Raw genomic sequence first — 12399 nt, 5'->3', positions numbered from 1 at the left:
TTGGATAGCTGTTGCAAGAACTGTTTTGGATAAGGTCACCAAAGCTCTGAAGACTTCTCAAACGTCAACAGCTTTGGGGAAAAATGTTTGATCTAAACCTGGCAATCTCCATGAAAAAAAATCCTCGCTCAGAGAAGTCTCCTGGGTCTTGCAGTGATTGGCCATCATGCTGGAACAATGCTGCTGGAAGACACGCTTACCAATAAACTTTTGCTGTGCTCAAAGATGTGCAGTGGACACCTGCCCTTCTCCCTAGGAATGCCCGGCACCACTCTGTCTGCAATTGCAGGGACTCGCTGGTGGATGCAGGGGACCAGCTGCTGGCAAATCCCTCTCGGCACCAGCTGCATGGGGGGTCTGCGGGAGTGACAGGTTTTGGAAGGGCCAGTGCCTGATTTATGAATGGCTGCTCTGTCTTGCAATGTGCTTATCCTAAGGGTGGGCACCCAGCACCCTGTGCGTGGCAATGCCCACCGACGGAGCCCTCGGCTCAGCCACCCTGTCCCACCAGCACCCTTGAAACTGGCCTGTCACGGCAGCTGGGCGAGCTGTGGATGTTGTGGTCACAGGGGATGTGTCAGGAGTGATGTCTGCCCCTCCGCGCCCCCCCCCCCCCCCCGCCCCCCGACGAGGGGAATTTATTACTCGGCAGCCCGAAGATGGATGCCTGCAGTGGCGGCAGCAGCAGCTCCCCTCCCCAATGGAGCACAGGGCATGCCAGGGAGCCTTATCCCTGCACAGTCTCTTCATCCCCTGCTTGGTTCAGGTTACAGCCCCTGGGGAGGGATGGCTGGTGTTTGAACAGGCAGCTGGGGCCACTGTTTCTGCGTGGGAGGTGGGAAGCCTTTCAGCATCCCTCTGCCTGCAGGTTTCCAGCCAGCACTTGCCTGTAGCTCCCTTTCGCAGCAGGCTGGAGCATGCAGCAGGGGCTAGTCCCTCCTTGCCTGCGTGGGGCTGGCACAGCGGTTGCCCCTGGTAGGGAGCAGGTAGCCTCAAGGACGCAAGTGCTACAGGTCAAAGGAGTTTAGGCTTAACAGGAGGAAAAGCCTTTTGTTGAGGCACTGCACAGCTATAGAAATTGCAGCTCTTTCCGGCAGATGTCAGCTGGGAATGGGAATCAGCTGCAGAGGCCACAGGGGGACATCACAGGGCTTCTCGGAAATGATATGCTTGCAGTTCCCGGAATGAAGTGCTGTGATTACTGTTTGCAGTTTATCAGGAAAATCTACCTGCCAGCTCCCTATGTTATGAACTGTGGGGGCCTCCTGGAGGTCTTGCCTACAGAACAGCCCTTGGGAAGGGTAGGATTGCTCTGGGCAAAGTGAGCTGTGTATGAAAATTGTTTCGTTCCTCATCCCTGGAGCAGAAAGAAACTGCCACAGGCTTATTCAGCCCAGGGTCCTGCTGCCAAGTACAGTCAGTAGGTAATATTTATGGAGAATATAAGCAGCAGCATCGATCCCTGGTGATCCCATCACTGGGAAACTCTCGTGGCCACCTCCAGTTAGCAGTTTAGGGCTCATTCGCTTCAGCCACAAGCATCTGAGGGCTTTGCACTTCTAGAAGCTGGTTCGGAGGGCCAGGGCAGCAGCAAAGAGCAGACTGTGGTGAGATGGGGACTGAAGGGGAGGATGGGGAGCCTTGCAGGAAGGGCTTTGGGAGAAAGTCATGACTTGGCTTCCTGCAGAAGAGGAGGAACGAGGCACTAAGCCACAGAAAGCCAAAGCTGCCGATGGCAGCAATGGCAGGGGCATGAGGCAGCAAAGGATGTGAGAGATGTATAGCAGTGAGGATGGAGAGAGTAGGTGCCAGGGGCAGTGCAGTGTAAGAGACCTCAGTGAGGAAAGGAAGATGATAGAGTAAAATCTGGTCTGCAGAGGCATCTGGGCTATGGGGATGGCTGTTCATGGAGGAGAGCAGGAAAGGAAAACTCTTCAGAGACTATTTCCCCAACTCTGTCTGGTTCCAGTGGTCTAAGTCCCTCAAGGGGCCAGAGGACACTGGAGAGCCCCAACAGGCAAGGGATTGGGACAGGGAATGTATCAGAAGAGCAGATTGGGGTGGGGGAAACCAAGCAATACATGAGGGGGGAGATTTGGTGTATGCTGCTTTTCTGGTCAAAGGCATTTTGAATTGGCCAAAACCAGGGTGAATTCCTGGTGATGAGTCTTTGCTCCTGGTCTTTCAGTCCCGCTATGGGACCTTCATGGGAGCAGGCATAAGCTGGGCTCAGGCATCACTACAGGCTGCCGGCATCTCTGGCTGGTGCAAGTAGGAGGCTCTCACGCTGGAGATGAAAAGGGTCCTGGTCAGCCCTGAAATCTGTGGCTTGGCATCTGGGAGGTGTCCAGGATAGGTAGGTAGTGCCCTGTCCCTGCCTTCTCTCTACTTCAGAGCCATCGAGTCTGGATGCTTTCCGTATTCCTAGAGAGCCCTTGCTGGCCCCATGCCAGGGCTGTCCATGAGCGCTGACCCCCCACTGCATTCAGGCGTGCCAGGGGCTGGTGGGGAGACCCTTGGGGACTAGTGGAGGTGAGCAGAGTGCCGGACTCCTTCACTTTCACAGCACAGAAAGCCAGCAGGGGCATTTGCAGGAGGCGAGCTTCGGATGTCTACTTTAGGGCTTCAAACAACTGTTGAGTGCATCAACTTAAGCGAAGCCATGACGTGATCATTGAAACTTTTATCCCATGCCCTTAAGGTCAGCTTGGCTATGCCGGGAGCCCCATGTGGAAGTACGGGAAGCAATGTGGGCCACTGGCTCAAGCAGTTTTCCCCTGAAAACTGCTCTTATTCTGAGCTAGAGCTGCTAGCTCTAGCAGGAGATGAGCACTGTGGATAGCACTGGTCCATGTGGGACACTCATGCTGATCTACCACCCCTGTTGGTGGCGGGAAATGTGGCTGCCTGCCCAGCTTGCTAGCCAGCCAGTCACACACATCATGATGTCATTCTACTGAAAAGGCAGGTGACATCTGTTGTCAAGTGACATTTGTAGGACACCAAGCTGGCTGTGATGCAATCAAGGTTGTTTCTGTTCAATGGAAACTTTTAGATCAGCTTACAGGCTGTGACACTTAGCGAAATGCTGTGAGCTCCATGGAGGGGCAAATGCCTGTTTTCTAACCTTAGCCTTAGTCTCATCAAAACATGCCTCTTCATATAAAAGTGACAGTATGCTCACCTTCTCCTCCCAGCCAGTGTTACAGGAGATGATCATGTGATCCACTCCCCTCTATTCAGGAATGAAGTGCTGGGATTTTTTTCTCAAAAATAGCCCTATTCCTAGGAGTGACTAAAGACTTGCATAAGCCCATCAGGTTTGCACTCACAATAGTTTTTCTACTGTGTGATTTAAACAATGTGGTGAACCCAGAATAACATGTATCCTATTCTGCCGGAGTGTTTTGTTTTGCTGTTGATACCTTGTCCCTGCGGGAGCAAGCTTGCTGTGCTACTGGTTGATGTGTTTCACAGCCTGATGTACCATCTGTCTCCTCTCCAGGATACCCGAAGCCGGAGGTGACATGGTATAAGGATGATAAAGAGATGGACCGCTACTGTGGCTTACCCAAGTATGAGATATTCCGCCATGGAAATCGCCACACCCTGCAGCTGTATAAGTGAGTAAAGAAGCTGGAGAGTGGTAGGATTTGGTGACGGGAGCTCTGAGCATGTTTTTAGTATTTGGACAAGCTGGCTGTCAGCAGTGATCTCCCCCCAGCATCCATGCTGGCCCCTTCTGTCCCCCATTGCGATGTTCCCAGCTGTCCCTTCCCCTTCAGCTCTTTGCTCTGATGACTCCCCGATCACATCAGTATGAGATCCATTACTGCATCCAAGGATAGCTGCCGTGCTGCAAGCAAGAGGAAGGTCAGGAGAAATTCCTCTCTCTGGAGTCTTCCAGTGCTGGTAGCAGCGTGTGCTATGGCTGCACCAGGCAGGAACTGAGCATTAGGGCTGGACAAAGGTGAGCAAAGGGAAAGTACTGGCTGCCTCCATGATGATGGTCTAGGGGATCAGGCAAGACAAGGACAGAAACAGTTCATAGGAGTTTCCTAAGAAAGGGGAAAGGGCTGCAGCCATGGCCCGGGAGGGCCTTTCCTAGCTCTCACCATGAGGTCAGGGAAGGAAAGGGCTGCTTTGGCACTTGACTGATGGAGCCAAGGGCCTCCTTTATTCAGCCCTGACTACCAGCTTTTAACTTTAAACAAGGACTGTGTTTCTGGAGAGCCAGGCACACTGTGTCCCCAGCAAGCAGAGACCTGTTGCACCTTGAGTCCTGGATTTGGGCTGTCAGACAGGTGCGTCACTGTCTGACAGTACAGAATATCAGTACTGCTGGTAGTCCTGTCATCCTCGTGCTTCTAGCCTGGGCTTTTCTGCCACCCCAGGTGTGGTCCAGGTTTCTGTCAGAGGCTGGCTTACCTCTTGCAGGAGCAGGGATCTCCATGGGCCAGGCATCCCTGAGGGGTGACAAGAGAGTGCTAGTGCTTGTGCTTCTGCCTGTGAAGCGGGGTGGGAAGGCTTTGGTAAGGCAGTAGGGTGAAGGAAGAACAGAAACATCATGTAGGCTGTGAAGAGCTGAGAGGAGAAGATCCTGCAGAGGAATGTGGCCAAGAACAGTTGGGAAGCCTGGTGCTAGCTGTTCCTCCACCATCACAGCCATCTCTTATCAGAGTTACAGCACAGGGGGGAGCTGGGCACTGATTTAATGTCCAATTTGCTTATCTGCTAGTGCTGAGAACAGGCAGAGCCTGGGATGGGAGGCCAGCCCCAGGCCTCCAGACCTACTGTGGGCACCTCAAGGGCCACGTCTTTGTCTTTTGGCCCCTCTGGAGCAAGAAGCGGGAGACCATGCATGCCTGTGTGCCCAGCGGTAGTGCCTGGAGAGGACGGGCAGGTCTCATGCAGAGCTTTTGGTTTCCAGGTGCCGAGAAGAAGATGCAGGCATTTACCAGGCCTCAGCTAGAAATAACAAAGGCATCGTGTCCTGCTCTGGAGTGCTGGAAGTGGGAACCATGACGGAGTTCAAAATCCATCAGAGGTGGTTTGAAAAAATTAAGAGAAAAGCTGAAGAAAAGCTGCGAGAAATAGAACAGGGCAAGAAACGAGGGAAAGAAAATGTGGAGGTGGAAAAGTTGCAGGGAATGAGCCCCGATCGGCTCCAGAGGAAGCGGAGGCTGGCCAGGGATCTGAATCTCCGGTCCGGAGCCTCTCCATGGGAGAAGGAGGATGCAGCGAAAGTGCATGTCGCCGATTCTCCATCCAGATTACATGAGGATATTGCTGAGCCAAAGGAGCAGCCGGTCAATGCAATGACAGCCTTTCCAAACAAACTAATAGCACCTTTGAAAGCAGAGGTGACCACCAATGGAGATGCCTCTTTGGAAAGTGTGGAGGAGAACGGGAATGGCTTTCTTGCATACATCTACGAGACAGTGGAGGACCTGGCGACTAAGCCGATGGTGAAAGACTCTGCAGCTAAAAAGAAAAAGAAGGTGGAGGCTCCTCCAGCAGCAAAGCAGGAAGTTTCCAAGCGAGAAGAAAGTGGGCGAGACAGGGCCAACCCCTCTCCAAATCCAAGGTTTGCCCCTCCTGTCCCCTTACGCAAAAACGCACGTTTGAGGGTGGCAAATGATCAAGAAGTGGAAAACAGTCCAAAAATCAAAGAGCCCGGGAAAGCTGTGAATCAGGACACTAAAATCAATGGTGATGTGCACTTCTCTTTGAAAGAGATGTATTTTGATAAGCAAGTAAAGCCGACAGCTGGGAAGAAGGAGGCGGCAGCCAAAGAGGATGCTGCGAGCGAAGCTGCCCTGCAGCCTGTGGCAGTCAGCAGACAGACAGACGATGCTCCGTTGTCCTCAGAGGTGTCGGAGGCAGGACCTGTGCAGTCTGAGGGACAGAGAGGCCAGCACCAAGCACAGAAGTTGGAGGGAAACAAAGCCGTCAGTCCAGAGGTAACTAGGACAGAAAGCAGCCAACGCAGAGGTTGCAACAAGAAAATATTCGTGCTGCATGGTTGTATTGTGGCACCAACCCTGGGAGGCTGCATGTACCCCAAGGGATCTGTTGCCAAGGCTTTCTTTGTAGGTCTCCACCTGCAAAAGCACCCAGGAAAAAGGGCTTTCTGGACTTTTGTGTGCCTAGACATCAGAACTTCCACCCCATCCCTGAATAAATGTCAGACGAGGTGGTGAGGAGAGATGTACGTCAGGGCCCTCCAGCTGAGCAGCTGGTCTCCGGGTGGCCTGAGGCGTGCTGTTTAATCAGCAGGCTGACCTCATGCGAAATGTTTCCAAATCAGTTAAGCAGGGAGCTCTGAATGGCTATTTATAGTTGGGGGTGGATGACAGGCAGTGAGACTGGTGACATCTGTTAAGTTTAGCAATTGAGCCTGAGCTTCAGCCGGCGTTTAATTAGCCCCCCCATGCAAATAAGTGCAATGTGCCAGGTACGCCATGTGAACTGCACCAGGCAGGGCGTTGAATTTTGTTTACAGTGCAACATGTATACAGTAGATCTGGGCTATTTTTTGGCTCTTCCCTGTTGGAAAAACTCTGTTGCAAGACTCATTGTGGTGGTAATGCAGTGCCATGGCACAGCACCTGCTCCTGACCCTCACTGCATCTTTTAGTCAACTTCTATTTTTGTCACTTAACCTGAAGCATTTTCCATGAAAATACTAGACTGGAAGCTACCAGTCTTTTTTTTTTTTTTTTTTTTTTTTTTTTTTATGACCCCTTCTGTGGTAAAAGGTTCTCTGAGTCCGATTTGCAGGTGCTGTCAGGATTTGGCATTTGAGCTATGGTAGGTTCACGCTTTCAGTACAGACCAAGGCTATCAGAAGAGGCACTCCAGGTGCAGCACATCTCCCCTGGTAGGTAAAGCAAATATTTCAGGATGTGGAAACATCCACGATATGGAAAGTGGGACTGCTGGGTGCTCCAGTGAAAAAAATTCCTTTCTTCCTTTTCTAGATTTCTTTAGCCATAGGTAGGAGCACCATTTACTGGTAAGAAACTTGCTGTGTTACGCAGTGAAGCAAGTGTCTGGGTCCTGGCCTCGACACGGTGCAGTGCCCTGAACCCATCTTTAACCCGACCCATCAGCATCACATATTGCTGCAGAAATTATTGCTGTGCAGGCAAGCCCATGGCAAAGCCATTCATTTTCTCCCTCTCTGCCCCTTGCTCTTAAGGAGGGTGGAAAGTGTTGGTGTGTAGCAGCCAGGCTTGGGCTGCCATCCCTGAGCCTTTGACATGCATCAAGGTATTTTCCTCTTCAAAAAGCCACTCACAGAGGGAAACCTGTAACTTGTCAGCTGATGTGCCTTTGAGTAGACAAAAGGGAATGCTTTTGATTTGAATTTGAATGCTTCAGCTAGTTGGTGATGCTGGGGAAAGTGCTCAGGCTTTTGTGTGACCAAATAAGCTATTTTAAAGCCCTTTAAAGCTGACTCCTGAGGAGTTTGAGGATATTTTCACTCCCCAGGATGCTGGTTGCTTGTCTTTCTCTTTTTCAATCTTTTCCTTAAACAAGACAGGGTCATAGGTGAGTGTTTTCCTGGCCTTGAGACCTAGCTGGGCCTCATGCTCAGAACTTCTCTTTTCAGCTGGATTTATCTGTAGCAGAAAGCTTTGCAAAATGCCAGACTGTAGCCAGGCTTTGAACATCCTCATACGGAAGAGCAGAGGAGAAACTGGATTTGCATGATGATCACTGTTGCTTAACTTTGAAATTATTTTAGATTGGGCTGTGTCCATCCCCATCCCTCTCCATGCCACGGAAGACCAAATACTGTGGTAAAACCCAAGAGGTTTCACTGCGTGAAGCCCTTCTGTCTCTTAAAATAAAACCTTTTAAGCCTGAGCGCTGGGATGCTCTGTGTTGTGACACTCAGCCCAGTGAAGCAGGCTAGGGACATGGCTCTAGGGGAACAGCAGCAGGGATGTGGGCATTTGGGGGTGCCTGTGCAACCCTGTGAACTGGGGCCCTATTTCTGCCCTCCCTGTGTCCAGAGAAGAAACTGCCTGGCCTTTGGCATCCTTTGGAATCTACCAAGGAAGCAGACTTGAATTTTGTGTGCAGGAATGGTCCCCCTAATGCTGCTGCTCCCACCCCAGTCCTGTGATATTCACATTGTCATAACAGTTGCTTGGGGAGGGGCTTGCCGAGAGACTGGCATTACCTTTCCTGGTTTTTCCAAACATTCAAACAAAGCCTGAGTGGCACAAAATAGAAGGGCTAAGTGCCACAGCCCTCCTTTTCCCTGGACCTCATTTTGGAGGCTTAAAGCTCAAGTCAGAGACCTCAGGAGAAAATCCTTAGCAGCAGATCCTCTGGGATGGAAGGGGAACCTGTTGTGTGCATGCCCTGTTCCCATGCAATTGTCCTGGTGTTGCTAGCTGGGCACCAGCTGGGCACAGCATCTATCAGCGGTATCGCTGCCTCCCCTGAGCCTTATCCTACAAAAATAGATAGTGCTCCTTGGCTGGAGTATTTCACTAGATCTCCTCGGGATAAAGCTCAGCCGTCACAGGGGGCAGCTTGCTGAAATGTCTGCTGGCGTGCAACTGCAGTCGGAAACATTGAGCTTCCCGAATGTCAAAGAAACAGGATGGTCGAATAGCGCAGATAACGTCACAGTGTACAGTTTCACTATAAATCATTTGGGCAGCCTCATCCAGATAGTGTGTGACATGCCAATCACCCCATCTCAGTGGAGATTGCAGATACAGTATAGGGGGAGCACTGAGTCTTAAAAAAGAGCAAGGAAATTATACAAGGTCTCAGCAACAGCTGTTGAAAACAGGAAAGTTTTGCTCCTTGGGAAGGAGTTGTGTCAGAGGAGATTGAATTAAAAGCCATTGAATGTTTTAGAGAGGGAGATTGCCTGCCTCTTTGTGTACAACCAAGGCATTGAAAGGCAGAAGAGTTGGAGCAGATTAAAAGAAAAAAACATTCTGTGCAGCATGACGGGGGCTCTGGGACCCACTACCGTGGGACAATGGCAAAGCTAGGAGACCCTGGATGACTAACAGCGATACCAGGTTAATACTTATGATTCAGGCAGAAGTAGGGCAGTACCGTATGGTACAGAAGGACCACAAGCACCACTGAGCAGACTCAGGCAGTAAAGTGATGCTAATTTTCTATTTTCTTTTTTGACTAGGTTGTAGCAACAGTGGGACAGTCTGCTAGTGACGTAAAACATTCAGTGTCCAGTCCAACCATAGAGACCAGTCAGCAAGCCAATAAGTTAAAGGAACTCAGGAAAGAGATGCCTGTCTGCCAGGAGACCAGGGGGGCTGGGAAAAGGACAAATCCTCGGCTGAGGCCTCAGGAGCCACCAAAGCCACCAGCACCGTCTCCAGACCACGTGCAGTCCAGCAAGGAGCACCCTCCCTCTAGGAAGCAGGCAGAAGGACATTCCCGTGCTATTGAGGGCAGAGAGACCCAACAAGGATGGTTAAATCAAGAGGACAAAAGCCAAGGTGAGGAAGAACCATTGCTAAAGAAATCGAGTCCTCCAGACCCTGGACAAAATGCTCCTCTTGAGCAAATCACACATCGGACAGCAGTTAAGGATGGGAAGAGTGAAGAGGCGGGAGCGGAGCTGTCCAGGAGCCATCCCGGTGCAGAGGCAGCAGGGAGCGGTGCAGCAGAGCCATCTCCTGGGCCTGTGCACAGGGAGGTGGGAAGGACACCTTTGGGACATCAAGAGACTGAAACATCAGCTCCTGCTTCAGTTCAGCTTGCCAAGGAGGAGCCGTGTCCTGCTCCTGCAGCGGGGACGTCGGTGGCTCAGGAGGCACGGCTTGCAGCTCACAACATCCCAGGGATGGAGGCCACAGCAGGAGAGGCTTTGTCTGGAGTCCAGCTGCTGCCTCCTGTGGGTGGAGAAACGGAGATTAAAAAAGCAGGTGGATCTACCCCGCAAGAGAAGTTTTCAGCCAGCATGTTAGGGGAGCAGAGTGCCAAACCAGTGCCTGTGGGACCTCAGGGGAAGCAAGAAGAAGGGCAAACGGCCACAGCAGCTCCGCCCCAGGAACCAGCAGCACCTTCAGGCACTTTTGAAGTAGGTGCTGAGGTTCAGCCACAAGTACCGCTGGTCCTGCCTAGCCCCGAGAAACCTCAGGAGATGTCTTTGGAGGAGAAGATGCAGCACAAAAACCTTGTTTCCTCCTTGAAGAACTATCTGCTGCTGCTTTTAAAAATGTCAGATAGCAGTAAGGATGCTGCGAACGAAGACACTGACCCCAGGGACAAGGAGCAGCCTGATGCAGAGGAAGTCATGCTCCCAGAGATAGGCATTGCAGGCCTGAGCCCCCGTACTTCAAGGAGAGTTTTGGAAAAGGTACAAAACAATGAGCTCTTCCAGACAGCGGAGAACTTGCCTCTGACCCCCAGGACATCCAGGCGGATCACAGGCATGATTAACGAGGAATTCATTACCAGCAAGGAGATGCTGGCTTGCAGGCCTGTGCCACCAAAGAGACGTACCCGGGTTGCTCCCGAGGCAGAGGGGCCACCCCAGCTCTCTGTGCCCTCCATCGTGGTGGGCAGCATACCAGCAGCAGGAGTGGGGCAGCCTCCTAATAATATTTCCGATTTGCCTCCAGTGAGCCCTGAAAAAGAGAGCCCTGGTGACCCTTTGGCAATGCTACCTTGTGCAACGCCAGAGGAGCTTGCTTCTGGGGCCCGGCGCAAAATATACCTGCCAAAAACGAAGCAGGTGGGGGAGGAAGAGGAGGCAACCCCAGAGAGCCCAGGGCACGTGAGAAGTCCTACCGTTTCACCACGGCAATCCAGGAAGAACCCGGCTCTGTTGCAGTCGCCTGCCCTGGCTCCATCCCCTCCTGCAGAGCAGCGCTCGCCAACCCTCACAAGGAAGATGGCCACATTGGAGGTTCCTAAGCTGTATGAGGAGCCCACAAGTGACAGCAGTGGTGACCACGAGGCCCCTGAAGATGCTAAATCAGAAGCACAGCCAGCAGAATCCAAGAAAGCAAATAACCCATTTAAAGGTAAGGGAAGAGGTAGTCCCCATGAAGCATGTTTTCTTGTTGCCTACAGAGGGAGCCTGGCCATCTGAGCTGGTGATAGTCAGCTGGGGCCATATGAGTTTTGTGCATTTGCAGGGTTTTCAGCATCGCCCTTTGGCCGTCTGAAAGCAATAGTCTGCCCCAAGACTTCAACCCTAGCGCAGGGAGGGCGGAGGAACACAAGAGACAGCAGTGCTGAGACTGGCTGTCTCCACAGCCTGGACTTCCCTGGCCAAAGGAATCATATAATCCTCTTCTTCTTGGTCTCCATGTCCTGGTCCTCAGCATGACTCATGCTGGTCAGGGGACCAGTGGGCATCAGTGGGGTGCATGCTCCTTTTCCACCTCTATGGTCAATGCTAATTTGATCCCTCGTGACATCGAATTAGAAAAGGCATAATCCTGGTGTTGAAGTGCTTGCAGGAGCCAGGTGATACCCTCACACATATCAGCACTCTTGCAAAAGTAAGGGTAACCTTGATAAACCCCTACTTCAGTAGATAAATGTTTCCTCCAACATTGGATTAGTGTTTTTCTACATTGCCTCTGGCCAAGCCCCACTAGGTATTGCAGTGGTGCACTGTTAAAACGAATTTGTACCACTTGTATCCCACCATATTTATCCAAGTGGAGCTCTGAGACCTTCCCTGGGGAGGCGATGTTATACCAGGCTGTGCTGACATACATGTGATACCCAACATCAAAGTCCTAAGCAGCAGCTCTGGGGTAGGCTGGCCTGTCCCCAGAGCTGCAGCCAGCACTGTGTGTCTCACCATCGATCTCTTTGCACCCTGTCCTTAGCTCCACAGGTAATTCGTAAGATCAGGGCAGAACAATTTTCCGATGCATCAGGAAACCTGAAACTTTGGTGCCAGTTCTTCAATATTTTGAGTGATTCTAAGCTGATGTGGTACAAGGACGAGATCCCTGTAGCAGAAGCCCAAAGGAGGTAACCTGCCAGCTCTGCTTCATTGTAGTCCTTGTGCATAGTCCTGGGTTCGTGTGTTAAATCCAGCTCCTTGCATTTACTGGGGTGAAGGTGCCCCTTCTATTAAGGCTGCATGAGAAGCTCATTGCATGGCATGGTACGTTGTGAACTTTACCTTCTCAGTGCCTGGGGAGGGAGGGATAACCCTGATGGGGAATTTGCTGCCAAATTTGTCCTATTGATGCTCCATCTGGAGCCTGGCTTAAGGGCTGATGCTTTGAGTAGCAGAGCCCTGGGGAGGGCAGGGGCTGAACCCAAACCTTGGGGAGGGCAAGGAAGGTGCTGTGCCCATCTCGAGAGTTTGAGGGCTGCGTGTGAGCTGCAAAACTGGAACCCCAAGTGATGCATGTGAGGGTGGCA

At 51.7% G+C, this 12399-nt stretch overlaps 1 protein-coding gene across 3 annotated transcripts in view; it reads left to right on the top strand.

Annotated features, from left to right (window-relative positions):
• ALPK3 (alpha kinase 3) overlaps nt 1–12399 on the top strand; it is a 34416-nt gene that overhangs the window by 17017 nt on the left and 5000 nt on the right. For all 3 annotated transcript variants that reach the window (XM_049812924.1, XM_049812923.1, XM_049812925.1), the window contains 4 exons: nt 3506–3623; nt 4931–5963; nt 9179–11033; nt 11853–12000. In XM_049812924.1, the coding sequence (XP_049668881.1) occupies nt 3506–3623; nt 4931–5963; nt 9179–11033; nt 11853–12000 (3154 nt within the window). The remainder of the gene's footprint in view (nt 1–3505; nt 3624–4930; nt 5964–9178; nt 11034–11852; nt 12001–12399) is intronic.

This window comes from Accipiter gentilis, chromosome 10 (assembly GCF_929443795.1).
Source record: "Accipiter gentilis chromosome 10, bAccGen1.1, whole genome shotgun sequence".
NCBI lineage: Eukaryota > Metazoa > Chordata > Aves > Accipitriformes > Accipitridae > Astur > Astur gentilis.
The sequence above is the reverse complement of the archived record's forward strand: the minus strand, read 5'-3'. Positions and strand labels throughout refer to the sequence as shown.